Source organism: Rhinopithecus bieti, unplaced genomic scaffold (genome assembly GCF_001698545.2).
Source record: "Rhinopithecus bieti isolate Rb0 unplaced genomic scaffold, ASM169854v2 scaffold_13029, whole genome shotgun sequence".
Taxonomy (NCBI): domain Eukaryota; kingdom Metazoa; phylum Chordata; class Mammalia; order Primates; family Cercopithecidae; genus Rhinopithecus; species Rhinopithecus bieti.
Genome location: NW_016807982.1, coordinates 3127750 through 3142038, shown reverse-complemented (window position 1 = coordinate 3142038; position 14289 = coordinate 3127750). Strand labels below are relative to the sequence as shown.

Below are 14289 nucleotides of genomic sequence, written 5' to 3'. Positions count from 1 at the left end.
CATCTCAAAAAAAAAAAAAGAAAGGAAATAGGATTCTTTTCTCTCTGTCCTCTCCCCAGGTTCTCCCACCTTTACTGGATATATGAGATGGATGGTTTCAAACTTTCAAAGGTTGGGGGTGATGAGGCAGGACCAGTTCTGCGTGCTCTTTATCCCTCTCCTTCTCTATGGCAGCCCATTAGGATCCCTCCAGGTCCAGTTTCAAAACCACTGTCCAACTGGGCATGGTGGCTCAGGCCTGTAATCCCAGCACTTTGGGAGGCTGAGGCAGGCAGATCACTTGAGGTCAGGAGTTTGAGAACAGCTTGGCGAACATGGTGAAACTCTGTTTATACTAAAAATACAAAAATTAGCCAGACATGGTGGTGCGTGCCTGTAATCCTAGCCACTTGGGAGGCTGAGGCAGGAGGATCACTTGAACCCGGGAGGCAGAGGTTGCAGTGAGCTGAGATGAAGCCACTGCCCTCCAGCCTGGGCAACAGCAAGACTCCATCTCAATCAATCAATCAGTCAATAAAACAAATGAATGACTGTCCTCAGTCACTGCAACCAGCACTCTTTCTAATAGAGTTACACTCAGTTGTTCTTACCTTTGAATATATTGCTGCCTGCGAGGCATAATTCATCCCCTGAGCTTTTCTGTCCTAGGAATATTGTCCTGTTTTGAAATTTATGTTGCTAGCCTTAGCTATTATAAAATTATCTGTTCCCAAACGGTTTTCTATGTGGAAAAGAATTTCCAGCTACAGTTGGAAGAAATGTCTCTGAGTACGAGTCCTGCTTGTGCTGCTTCTTTCCCTCTCCTCTCGTAACCTAACTACTACATACTATATACATTTGTGAGAGCTGTTGGCGCTGACAACTGGCCAGAAAAATTCTTGTTTTGGAGGAGGAAGGAAGGAAGGAAGATCTTGTCTCCCAGGTTTATAAAATAAAATTGGTCTTCAGATGAAGGATATATTGGAATTAGGTTCTGTGTACTGATTTTAACATTTGAACTCATGAAATAAGAAAAAGATGACCTCTCTCTGGTAAGGTTTTTTTCTTTCACCCTTTTTCTTTTTTACTTTTGGTTAGTAATTTAAACTAAACCTTCCTACCAAAGCCCTCCCTTCCCTAGCCAGAAATGTATTTTGATCCAAAAAATGTAAGACAACTTTTTCTGGGGAGGGATGCCATTTAGATAGAATTCTACCCTTGCGCTACCTAGTGATATAGTCTGACCTGCAAATGGGGACCATTTAATGCTTCATTTGATTTTAATTAATTTCATTGGGCCTGTTTTAAATGGGCCATCCCCTACCATCTTCTGCAGTGTGTTATTTAGCTCAGCAGGAATGAAGTAGCTCTTTTAACTCACCAGGGTGTGATGACCTCAGTGAGATGAGCATTGTTAGCACTCTGTAAAAGCTATTTTGAACCACGTTATTTAGAAGTCATTGCTGTTCTTTGTTGCAAAAGAAGTTTTGCAAGAAAATGGCCTTTGTTCCCAGTGAGTTCATCTATAATGGTTGGTAGGACATGTATTTTCAGTGGTAGGCCACACCATGAGCAACCTGCTATTTTTCAGGGTAGATTGGCCCTGAGAGGGTGGGTATAGGGCAGTAATAAGCATTGTTGGGAGAGAGTTGGAAGAAGCCCTAACTGTAGCTGAGTCAGCAGAATTCGCTCTTTTCTCTGAGCAGATGGTTTGGTTTCCCTACAGGCTTTGGGGTGAAATCTTAAAAACTAAAGCCTCGTCAAGATCAGAAGAGATTTGTTATTGGCAGGCTCTGTGGCTGTCCTCTTTGTGTGTAGGTGTGTGTTTTCATGATTTTTGTAACTGCCCTTCTATAGGAGAAACCTACACCTACGACTGGCAGCTGATTACTCATCCTAGAGACTACAGTGGAGAAATGGAAGGGAAACATTCCCAGATCCTCAAACTATCGAAGGTGAATTTGCCTCCTTTCACTTGCAGGGCTAAGGTAGAGGAGTTGACTATTTTCTAAAATGAATATCATATGATTTTCTGTCTACACTTAAGTTGTAAACAGTCTTTTAGAAATGAATCCTCCGAAAATCTGACTGGCTGACATCCAGTATTTGTTAGTGTATGATTCTCAAAGTTTCATTTATGGTAAGAAGACTGTACCAGCATGGTAGTGGTGGCTGAAAATATACACTAAACAGCTTTTAAGGCTAACTTAAGGATTTTAGAATTTGGGATGAGCTAGGTTATTTGTGGCCACATGACTGCATACATTGACTCAGCCTTTGTGGGATTCAGTATAGGTTTGGGTTTTTTTTTGTTTGTTTTTTTTGTTTGTTTGTTTTTTTGAGACAGGGTCTTGCTCTGTCACCTAGGCCAAAGTGCAGTGGTGTGATCACAGCTCACTGCAGTCTTGACTTCCCAGGCTCAAGCAATCCTCCCACCTCAGCCTCCTGAGTAGCTGGGACTTCAGGGTCATGCCATTATACTCGGCTAATTTTTGTATTTTTTGTAGAGACAGAGTCTCGTCATATTGCCCAGGCTGATCTCGAACTCCTGGCCTCAAGCAGTCCTCCCATCTCAGCCTTCCAAATGCTGGGATTACAGGTGTGAGCCACCATGCCCAGCCTAAGTACAGTTATTGACAGCTCTAAAATGTTTGTATTTGGCTGGGCGCAGTGGCTTGCACCTGTAATCCAAGCACTTTGGGAGGCTGAGGTGGAGTGGGAGGACTGCTTGAGACCATGAGTTTGAGACAAGACTGGGAAACATGGTGAGACCTTGTCTCTACAAAAAATAAAAAATTAGCTGGGTGTGGTGGTTCATACCTATAGTCCTAGTTGGTCAGGAGGTAGAGGTGGGAGGATCACTAAAACCCAGGAGTTTAAGGTTACAGTGAGCCATGATCATACCACTGCCTTAAAGCCCAGATGACCAAGTGAGATCCTTTCTCTAAGAAAAAAGTTTGTATTCTTTGACCCAGCAGACTCATTTAGTGTTTCATTCTACATCTATTCATTGTACACTGGTTATGTGGCAGGCATTGGGGATTTACCAGTGAATTAGTCATAATTTTAATGCTCAAGAACAATAGAGTCTAGCAGGTGATACTGATAGGAAGCAGGTAATTATAACAGGTAGCATACTAGGTCAGTGCAGAGGGTCTTTGAAGCCCTGGAAAGGTAGAGTGGATTTCTTAGAGTGACTGACTGACTAGGTAAAGGGTGAAGGGATAATACCTCAAGCAGAAGAAGCAACATGTCCACTGGGCCAAAAATGAGAGAGAAAATGTGGAGAAAAGGGAATTTATATGTGGTTCTAAGTTGGAAAGATGCAGGGGTCAGATGGAGCAAAAGCTTTATATGCTGAATCTTATCCAGAAGGAATATAGAGCCCTTGAAAGGCTTTAAGCAAGAGAAACACATGTTTAGATCTTCAGATTAGAAAGATCACCTGACTACAGATTGGAGGAGATAAGACTCAAACTATAGAAGTCAGTGAGGAATCTGTTGAAAAATTTAGGTGTAAAATGATAATAGCCTGAGTAAAAGAACTAAATAAGTAAAATTGAAAACCACCAGCCTGGACAACATGGTGAAACTCTAGCTCCACAAAAAATGTAAAAATTAGTTGGGTGTGGTGGCACGTGCCTGTGGTCCCAGCTACTCAGGAGGCTGAGGTGGGAGGATCATTTGAACCCTGGAGGTGGAGGTTGCAGTGAGCCATGATCATGCCACTGCACTCCAGCCTGGCAACAAAGTGATACTATGTCTCAAAAAATAAAAATAAAAACCACCTGTTGAATTCATACCATATGCCATACCCAGTGCTGATTATTTTATACATTTATTTCTTTTAATCTTCATAACTTTCCCAGGATGTAGGTATTACTATCTTTTTTACAAATGACAAAACTAAAAACTGGAGAAATGAATTGATGTGGCCAAAGTTCACAAAGGTATTAAATGGTAGGTCTGAACTGGAGCTTTCCATCTCTAAAGGCCATACCTTTATTTATTTATTTATTTTTTATTATTATTATTTTTTGAGACAGAGTCTCGCTGTGTCGCCCAGGCTGGAGTGCAGTGACCAGATCTCAACTCACTGCAAGCTCTGCCTCCCGGGTTTACTCCATTCTCCTGCCTCAGCCTCCTGAGTAACTGGGACTACAGGCGCCCGCCACCTCGCCCGGCTAGTTTTTTGTATTTTTTAGTAGAGACGGGGTTTCACCGTGTTAGCCAGGATGGTCTCGATCTCCTGACCTCGTGATCCACCCGTCTCGGCCTCCCAAAGTGCTGGGATTACAGGCTTGAGCCACCGCGCCCGGGCAGGCCATACCTTTAATAATTGTGCTTTGACAGGTGGTTAAGAACTAAGGTGATGGCAGTGTGGATGGAGACAAGTGAGTAGATTGGAAAAATAATATGGAGTTTGACTTGATAAAATTTGATGATTGAAGAACTGGTTGGGGATGTTGGGGAAGAGAAGTCTAGGATAATTCTAGCTTTTTGGCTTAGATATCTGGGTGGATGTTCATTGAAATGAGGAGCACAGAAGGAGGAGCAAGTTTTAGGGAGAAGTTTGCAGATTATTAATTCATTTTTGAACAGAGTGAGTTTGAGGTACCCGTGAGACATCTGAATTGAGTTGTCCAGTTAGTAGCTGGTGGAGAGGGACTGGAGGTCAGAAGACAAGTCTGGGCTGGAGAGATATATTTGCATATCAACCTCAGATAGATGATTTGTGAAGCCATAGCAATAGATAAAGTCAACCAGGGAGAGTGTGCAGAGTGAAGAAATAAGCAGGCTGAGGTTGGAATCCTGGGAACACCCATCATTTAAGGGATGGAGGGTAGAGGAATCTGAAAGAAATGAAGCGTGGGCACAGAAGTAAAAGCCAAGAGGAAGAGAATTATAAAAAGGAAGTAGCCAAAGGTGCTACTTGTGGCTCAATTAGTATTTACCCCCCCAAAAAAATACTTCTAAAGAAAAAGAAAAAAAAAGTGCCTGGAAGATGTTCATTACAGCATTAGTTATAATAGTAAAAATGTGGAAACAACCCAAGTGTCCAACAGTTTGAAAGGCTTATGTGAAATTTGACACACTTATTCATGTACTGCTCTGTGGTCGTTAAAATAAATATTAAAAAGATTGTGGCCGGGTGTGGTGGCTCAAGCCTGTAATCCCAGCCCTTTGAGAGGCCGAGGTAGGTGGATCACCCGAGGTCAGGAGCTCAAGACCAGCCTGGCCAACATGGCGAAACCCCGTCTCTACTAAAAATATAAAAATGAGCTGGGAATGGTGGTGCATCCCTGTAGTCCCAACTACTCGGGAGGCTGAGGCATGAGAATCACTGGAACCCAGGAGGGAGCAGTTGCAGTGAGCCAAGACTGTATCATTGCTTTCCAGCCTGGATGACAGGGTGAGACTCTGTCTCAAAAAAAAAAAAAAGACTGTATTGTAGTAGGGAAGGTGTTCATGCTAAATGAATGGAAGAAAGAACAATAGAAAGTTTGATACCTCAATTGTAGCTAGAATTTTGAATACCACTGAAATATGAGCTCCTTGAAGATAGAGATGTTACCTTATTCATATCCAAACTACTAAGCCTAGGACAATGACTGGTACATGTTTTGGTTTCAGTAAATGTTTGTTAAACGAATGAGCCGTACACAACTATTAGTTTAATATGTGGTCAAGGATTAGAAGGAAATGGAGAAATTTGATAAGTTGATGTGTTATGATAGTGATATACTGGGTACTTTTTTGTTTTTTTTCTTTTATATTAAGTTTATAAATTAGTAAAATCAGGAGGGAAAATATTCAGATATTTGGGAACTATTTAGTATCTTTACAAAATGTTTTTCTTTGAAGTGATGATTATTTTAATTTCGTAACTCTGTGGAGTGGGATATTTGGGCCCTTAATGTTCTTCTGAAAAGAAAATGGGAGTACAGAGATACTTGAAATCCCTTCTGTTGTTCTGGAGTCAGCTAGTCATAAGATTCACATTAAAAGTTTTTTTTTTCTTTTTTCTTTTTTTTTCAGTTCATTGTTTATCTCTTCAGCTAGTTTACTTTTTTTTTGCTGGAGTGCAGTGACATGATCTCGGCTCACTGCAACCTCCATCTCTCGGGCTCAAGCCATCCTTTCACCTCAGCCTACTAAGTAGCTGGGACTACAGGTGTGTGCCACCACACCTGGCTAATTTTTGTATTTTTGGTAGAGATGGGGTTTCACCATGTATTGGCCAGGCTGGTCTCAAACTCCTGAACTCAAGTGATCCACCCACTTCCTCCCAAATTGCTAGGATTACAGGCTAGTTGACTTTTTCCATTTTGGAAACGGGAAGGAAAGAGTGAAAGATTCAGCTTGGGAAAGTTCAGATATATCTTATTTTAAGTGTAATTCCTGTTCTTTGTGATTGTCTAAGAGATCTTCTCTCACTTCTGCAGCTCACTCCAGGCCTATATGAATTCAAAGTGATTGTAGAGGGTCAAAATGCCCATGGGGAAGGCTATGTGAACGTGACAGTCAAGCCAGGTATGTTTCAGCCCTGATTGTGTCTCCCTTCCTCCCTCTGCAGGACTCCTGAGGAGACAGATTTGATTAGAGGGTTTTTGGTTCCCTTTTTTTTTTGGTAATATATTTATTCAGCAATTCCTAGTTCAGTGTGGTTAACAGTTATAATAGCAAAATACAGACTTCGTTCCACAGTGCTGTAGTTGGAATGCTGAGCTGGACACATGACCCACAGTGCGGTATGGCCTAAGCAATAACTTATTTACCGATAACTACTTCTTCAAGTGGGCCATGCTGAGAGAGGACCATGTGTTGTAATTAACAGACACAGGGAAGCCAAGAGCCTAGAAGAAGCATGCAGAAGGAGAACCAGCCAAGTGACCAGCTCTTTCTGATCTCTTTCCAGAGATGTGGGTCTTTGTACACAGAGTTCCTCATTTAAACACTACCAGTCTCTTTCACCTTGGTAACAAAATTCTATCATTCTTTTAAAATGAACCACTGTAGGTAGATCACAGTGCAGTAGGAAGGAATCTTATTTTCCATTTTCAGAGAAATTTAAGAGAAGTTGGACAGTTGTATTAGTGCATTTTCATGGTGCTGATAAAGACATATCCGAGACTGGGCAATTTACAAAAGAAAGAGGTTTAATGGACTTACAGTTCCACGTGGCTGGCAAGGCCTCACAATCATGGCAGAAGGCAAGGAGGAGCAAGTCACGTCTTATGTAGATGACAGCAGCCAAAAAGAGAGCTTGTGCAGAGAAACTCCCATTTTTAAAACCATCAAATTTCATGAGACTCATTCACTATCACAAGAACAGCACAGGAAAGACCCGCCCCCATAATTCAATCACCTCCCACCAGGTTCCTCCCATGACGTGGGAATTGTGGGAGTTACAATTCAAGATGAGATTTAGGTGGAGACACAGCCAGACCGTATCAACAGTATATTTGGTAAATATACAGCATAAATTCTCAATACTCTTTTCTTTGTTGGTAATAGATTTTCTTTTCATTCCTTGAACTGTGTAGCCAAGTTAATCCTTTCACCTTCTTAAAAATGTGATCAGCATCAAGACCATTTGATCATTTTGCAAAGAAAAGGCCATGGATTTGTAGCACACAGTCATTTGGGTGGACCAGAGTGGTTTGTGACCTTCACATCACTTAACCCATAGCTAGTTCACATATAGGGAACTCTAGGATGGTTGAGAAACCACCCATCAGCTTTTCAGCACAGTCTGTGCCAAGGGACAGTTAGATTGCCAAGGCCTTTATTGCCCAAAGCTTATTTGTTGTCTGCCTGTAGTCAAGCTTGGCTGAAAGGAGTCACTTGCTGCTGTAGTACTTTTCATCAACTATATAGCACGTGAGCATTGAAAGAATTCCAGGGCATGGTCTTAGGAATGGTCAGATTTGGAAGAGGCTTTTATACTCCCAAGTGTCTTATGTTAGCATGGCAATCTGGTCTTGTGACTCTCCTGTGTGGTGATGATTCAGTCATTAATTGTGTAATGCAGGGGTCCCCAACCCCCAGGCCATGGACCACTACCAGTCCCTGGCCTGTTAGGAACTGGGCTGCGCAGTAGGAGATAAATGGCGGGTGAATGAGCACTACTGCCAGAGCTCTGCCTCCTGTCAGATCAGTGATGGCATTAGATTATCACAGGAGGATGAACCCTATTGTGAACTGCACATACAAGGGGTCTAGGTTGTACACTCCTTTTGAGGATCTAATCCCTGATGGTCTGAGGTGGAAGTTTCATCCCCAAACCACGCACTGCACTCCAACCCCCAACCCCCACCCCTATTCATGGAAAAATTGTCTTCCACAAAACTGGTCCCTGGTGCCAAAAAAGTTAGGGACCAGTAATGTATGAAATGGAAATTGATTTATAATCCTCTCAGATACATCCTGCTCCTCCTGTAATTTCTGAAGCCCCTTTCCCAATTTCTTTTGGGTCACTTTCTTGCAGAGCCCCGTAAGAATCAGCCTCCCGTTGCTATCGTGTCACCTCAGTTCCAGGAGATCTCTTTGCCAACCACTTCTACAGTCATTGATGGCAGTCGTGAGTACTTGTCTAAGTATGATGTTTTAGAAGAACATTCACCGTGTACTCTGGTAGAAAACTCTAGTAGAAGATTTGGGGCCAGCTGTGTCTGCGATCTGTTTAGGCCAGTCATGTTGCCTGTGTTAGGGGAAGGCCAACTATCTGAAGCAACTGACTGAAAAGCAACACACCAGACAGGCCTTCTTTAAAATCCCCATGTAGCCTATTTGAAGTAATATTTCCACTTTGAAATGGTAAGAAACTGAAATTATGCATGTAGTTAGCATGATTTTAGTTGAAACTCACTGGTTTTCATATTTGCTTAGTTGGAGTTGCCTTTTTCATTCATAGAACCAAAGTTCCAATCAAGTAACTGGGAGGCCTAACTGAGGAGCTTTTACCCAGCCATCACTTGCCTAACAAGATTCTCATCAGCCTCCTCCTGGAGACACTCACAGAATGCACTCCACACCCTGGTCTGGCTCCTTAACATTTTACTCTTCAGAGTAGTGTCATCCAGTGAGTGACCTGAGAGGATTTTTGGGTGTTTGCCCTTAATTGTGGCTATATGGTGCAAGAGGTTTCAGAGCTATCTTCTCACCAGTATTTGCTTTTTCGTTTTGTTTTGTTTTGATTTTTTGAGACCGGTTAAGGTCCTTTACCCTGACTATCTTGGCACCACTGATGGTTTTTGGCAGAGGCAGTCACAGCTTTAGTAGAGGACCCTCTAACAAGGTTAAGCATTTGATGTTGATGCTGCTGGCAAGAAGAGGAGGCTAGGAGGATGATTGTAGGCCAAGAGGGAAGGGAGAGAACAGGAAGAAGCCCTTGTGATAGAGAGTGGTAGAAAGGGCTCACATTGTACTGTTTTATTTTACAGTTTTGAATAGGTGAAAGTTAAATAATATGCAAATGTGTACAGTGAAAAGAATCATACTATCCATGTCTCCTAACTCTGCAGTTTTCCTCCAGACAACCAATGGTATTATTATTTTATGTATCCTATTAGAGATATTTTATACATATATAAGAAAATACATATATAGTCCTTCTGTCTTATGTTTACACAAATGAAAGCATATTATATGTGCTGTTATGTGTGATGCTTGTTTTTGTATGTTGGAAAATTTTTCCTTTTCTTTGAGACAGAGTTTTGCTCCTCTTGTCCAGGCTGGAGTGCAATGGCATAATCTTGGCTCACCGCAACCTCTACCTCCCAGGTTCAAGCGATTCTCCTACCTCAGTCTCCTGAGTAGCTGGGATTACAGGTGCACACCACCACGCCTGGCTAATTTTGTATTTTTAGTAGAGACGGGGTTTCTTCATGTTGGTCAGGCTGGTCTCGAACTCCTGACCTCAGGTGATCCGCCCACCTCGGCCTCCCAAAGTGCTGGGATTACAGGCGTGAGCCACCATGCCTGGCCTGGAGAATTTTTCTAAATCAACACATAAGATAGTTATTCTTTTTTTAAAAAAAATGATTAAGTAGCATTCCATCGTATAGATGTGTAATTTCATTGTACGAGTTCTTGTTTTCAATCAATTTCTATTGATGACCATTTAGATTACTCTCATTCTTTTGCTATTACAAACAGTGTTACCGGGGCCGGGCGCGGTGGGTCAAGCCTGTAATCCCAGCGCTTTGGGAGGCCGAGAAGGGCAGATCACGAGGTCAGGAGATCGAGACCATCCTGGCTAACACAGTGAAACCCCGTCTCTACTACAAAAATACAAAAAAACTAGCCAGGCGAGGTGGCGGGCGCCTGTAGTCCCAGCTACTCGGGAGGCTGAGGCAGGAGAATGGTATGAACCCGGAAGGCGGAGCTTGCAGTGAGCTGAGATCCGGCCACTGCACTCCAGCTCGGGCGACAGAGCAAGACTCCATCTCAAAAAAAAAAAAAAAAAAACAATGTTACCATGAATAATCTTGTAAACATGATGTTTAATGCATGTACATTTGCAGGATAAATTCATAGAAGAATTGCAGGGACAGAGATAAATGTTGCCAAATTGCTTATTATAAAAGTTGTGTCTGTTTATGTTTATACCATGACTAATGAGAGGTCATCTTTCTCCATACCTTTACCAATATAATGTGTTATGAAATTTTGGTCTTTACCAACTTGATAGGTTAAAAAAAAATGCTATCTCAAGTGTAAATTTAATTTGCATTTCTTTTAAATGAGGTTGGGTATTTTTTCATGTGTTTAAGAATTATTGATTTTCCTTTCTTCATGCAGTAGTATTTTAACCAAAGGTTGCCTGTGTTGGAGTCCTTGGAAAGCTACGCAGTGGAATATGCATAGAGAGGCAGAATAACCCAGTATTCCTAGGGAAGAAATGTTCTGGAGAGATAGTCTGTAATTTCATGAAGTTTTCCTAGCTTCAAATCTCTGGGTCGTTGTCCTGGTTTGTGTAAACTGGATAAGTGCTAAGACCAAGCGTTCTCATGTGGTAACTGATGTTTCTTTATGGTCAAGAAAGCACTGATGATGATAAAATCGTTCAGTACCATTGGGAAGAACTTAAGGGGCCTCTGAGAGAAGAGAAGATTTCTGAAGATACAGCCATATTAAAACTAAGTAAACTCGTTCCTGGGAACTACACTTTCAGGTAAACTAGGATTCAGCTATAGGCCTTTTTTTTTTTTTTTTTTCATCTCATGGGTTTTACATTCTTATATGAGTAACTTTGACAAATATCAAATTCACTGTGAAATTGGTTGATAATACAGCTTTTGGTCCCACTGGTTCTCTGAGCCCTATGGTGATTGTGATTACAACAATGGTAACTTTCTAGGGCAAAGGTTCTTATACAGTAGATCAGGATCTGCCACAGTTAATCTTTCTCAAGCCTTATCTGGCAGGTCTCCAAAAAATTTTTTTAGGGCTTCTGTTGTCAAATGAAAAGGCCCATCTTCCTTTGCCTTTTCTCAGGCAAAATCTGAAGGAACCTACTCTCATTTTTTTCTTCCTTTGGAAAATGCTGCTTCAGCTTACGATACTTCATAATCTTTACATTTAACTAGTGGTTTTCATTCTCTGTTGGGATTTTTGGGGAATTTGATTGAAAGAAAGTACTTTTGGGGAGCTGGTATTGATATTCTAGAGTGATTACTAAAGCTTTGAAGCTGATTCTAGAGTAATCCTCCTTATATTTGCATAATTCCTTGTATGTTAAAAAGCACTTGTATTAATATATGAGTATCATACAAACATGATCTATAGATGATACTGTCTTCCTCTGACAGCTAAGAAAAATGAGGCTTCTCTGAGGTCTCACAGCTGGAACTTAAATGCAGATTTTCTAACCCTGAAGTCAGGGTTCATTCTACTTCACTCCTTGACTTGATCCATGTGTTTTGTTCATACTTCCTTTAATTCCCTTCTTAATCTGTTCAAGTTTTACCCATCCTTAAGAACCTCCTCAATTTCCAGTAGGTTCTCTGAGATCCCTCCAAACAGGAGAGAATATGGCTCTCCTCTTTCCCTGTTGCACTCAGGGCCTCTATATTGGCATTTACCATAGTGTGACAGTTTATTCATATGTATCTGTCTTCCCATGAATCTGAGATTAACCAAATTTTTAGATGGTGCCAGGAACACAGAAATGAGTATCCTAGCACAATACCTACCATATAAATCAATATGCAACTTCTGACTTAGCAGGATTTCCATCGATTCAACACTTCAGGTGAATGAAAAGTAGCTGCCAGCACAACAAGATTGGAGCCTTCTACTTTGCTTAAAATGGAAATTTGAGCTGGTTTTCACCTTAGATTTCTAATGTAGGAGTTTTTCTATTTACAGAATTCAGCTTGGGCCGGGTTGATCCTTTTAAAAAATAGTAACAGTGATAGCTGGTATTTCTTGAACATTTACTATGTGCTAAATACTATTCTGAGCTCTTTGCTGGCAGTATTGCATTTAGTTCTTATAACAAGTATTATGGTTATCCTCATTTTACAGATTAGGACATTTTGGAACAAAGAGATTAAGTAACTTGCCCAAGGTCACAAAAACAGTCTAACTCTAGAGTCTAAGCTTTTAACCACAAGGTTAACCTACAGGTTTTTTAGTGGATGGGGTATGAGAGTGATTTTTTTTTTCCTAGCCCTCATTTTTACAAAACATCTATGAAATAGTATGATTGGATTTGATTAGCATTAAGGTTAGTAATTCACTCACCTTTTCATCTCTTACTTTTACATGGCAGTAGCCTTTTTTCCTTAGCCCTGTAGTCAGCTGCTGTTTGGTTTCAGGATCTTTGCAGGCAAGCCAGGAACTGTTTGAGGTGAAAGAGAAAATGGGCAGCTGCCATTTTGCTATCTGTCTATAAGGTGCTTTTGTCCTGACATAGGAGACAAATGGCATATGTTAAAAACAAAAAACAGGCCAGGCGCAGTGGCTCACGCCTGTAATCCCAGCACTTTGGGAGGCCGAGGCGGGCCGATCACGAAGTCAGGAGATTGAGACCATCCTGGCTAACACGGTGAAACCCCGTCTCTACTAAAAATACAAAAAAATTGGCTGGGCATGGTGGCAGGTGCCTGTAGTCCCAGGTACTTGGGAGGTTGAGGCAGGAGAATGGCGTGAACCCGGGAGGTGGAGCTTGCAGTAAGCCGAGATCGCGCCCTTGCACTCCTGCCTGGGCGACACAGCAAGACTCCATCTCAAAAAAAAACAAAAAACAAAAAACAAAAACCCCCAAACCTGTGAAAACAACAGAGAAACTAGAAAAAGAGGCAAAACTTCTGTAAATGTTTCTTTTCAGATATCTGCTGATTGGTGCATGTTTGTGTGTCTGAGGTTTTGTGCTTTTTTCCTAAAGGCTGTAATACCAAAATCCCCTTCACACCATAGGTAAAAGATGAGATTGCAGAATAAAACCTCACTGGTGTCTGGCCCTGTCTGTGGCTGGTGGTGAGATTTAAACAAACTATATGTCTTTTCTATGCTTTTCTTCTTTCTGTCAGCAAAATGGAAAGATCCCAAACCTCCTTGCTTGCTTATGCTCACATTTTGAGGTGGCATGAGAAGCTTTAGGCTGTTCAGCTGGAAGGCATTATTTAGGTAAAAGCCTGCTCTTATAAATGAACATTTTTTTTTTTTTCGTTTTGCAAATCCTGTGTCTCACTGGCACAAATTGTGGGACTGTTGCGTAGGAGAATTCATTTTCATTTCAAGCTCCTGCCTTACTGGAGCCAGCCCTCCTGGTTCGTCCCGCAGGCTGTCTGCCTAGGATGTCCATCCTTGTGATATATACACAGCTGGAACAGGATGATGGGAAAACAGCCTGCCACAGACAGAGCTTGCACTATGTAGTGTAGGAAATAGGGACCAAGAATTGCCTCTTCTTAAGATTTGGTTTCTGAGCTTTGGAATCAGAGAACTGGGCTTGTATCTTGGCTCACTATATAGCCCTTGGGTGGGTTACTTAGCCTCTCTAAGCCTCTTAAAAAAGTGGGATTAGTGATGCCTACTCTATATGGTTGTTATGAGGGCCATATCAGACAATACTTATAAAGGTCTCAGGACATAGATGCATGCAGGCAGCAGTAGAACAAAATGGGACTGGAGACATATTGATTGGATTCAGAACCTGATTCCACTGCTTTCAAGCTGTATGACCTTGGGCAAGTTATATTCCTCCCTTCCTCTCTCCCTCCCTCCCTCCCTCCCTCCTTTCTTCCTTCTCTCCTTCCTTCCCTACTTCCTTCCCTCCCTCCTTTTCTCCCTCCCTCC

General features: G+C 41.7%; 1 protein-coding gene across 16 annotated transcripts in view; it reads left to right on the top strand.

The window, feature by feature from the left end:
• Nucleotides 1-14289, top strand: part of KIAA0319L (KIAA0319 like) — a 132386-nt gene that overhangs the window by 94522 nt on the left and 23575 nt on the right. For all 16 annotated transcript variants that reach the window (XR_001887739.1, XM_017884462.1, XM_017884460.1 and 13 more), the window contains 4 exons: nt 1837-1934; nt 6426-6513; nt 8471-8563; nt 11026-11158. Coding sequence is in view for 15 of the 16 variants with exons in the window: in XM_017884462.1 (XP_017739951.1) it covers nt 1837-1934; nt 6426-6513; nt 8471-8563; nt 11026-11158 (412 nt within the window). In the remaining variant the exon portion in view is untranslated. The remainder of the gene's footprint in view (nt 1-1836; nt 1935-6425; nt 6514-8470; nt 8564-11025; nt 11159-14289) is intronic.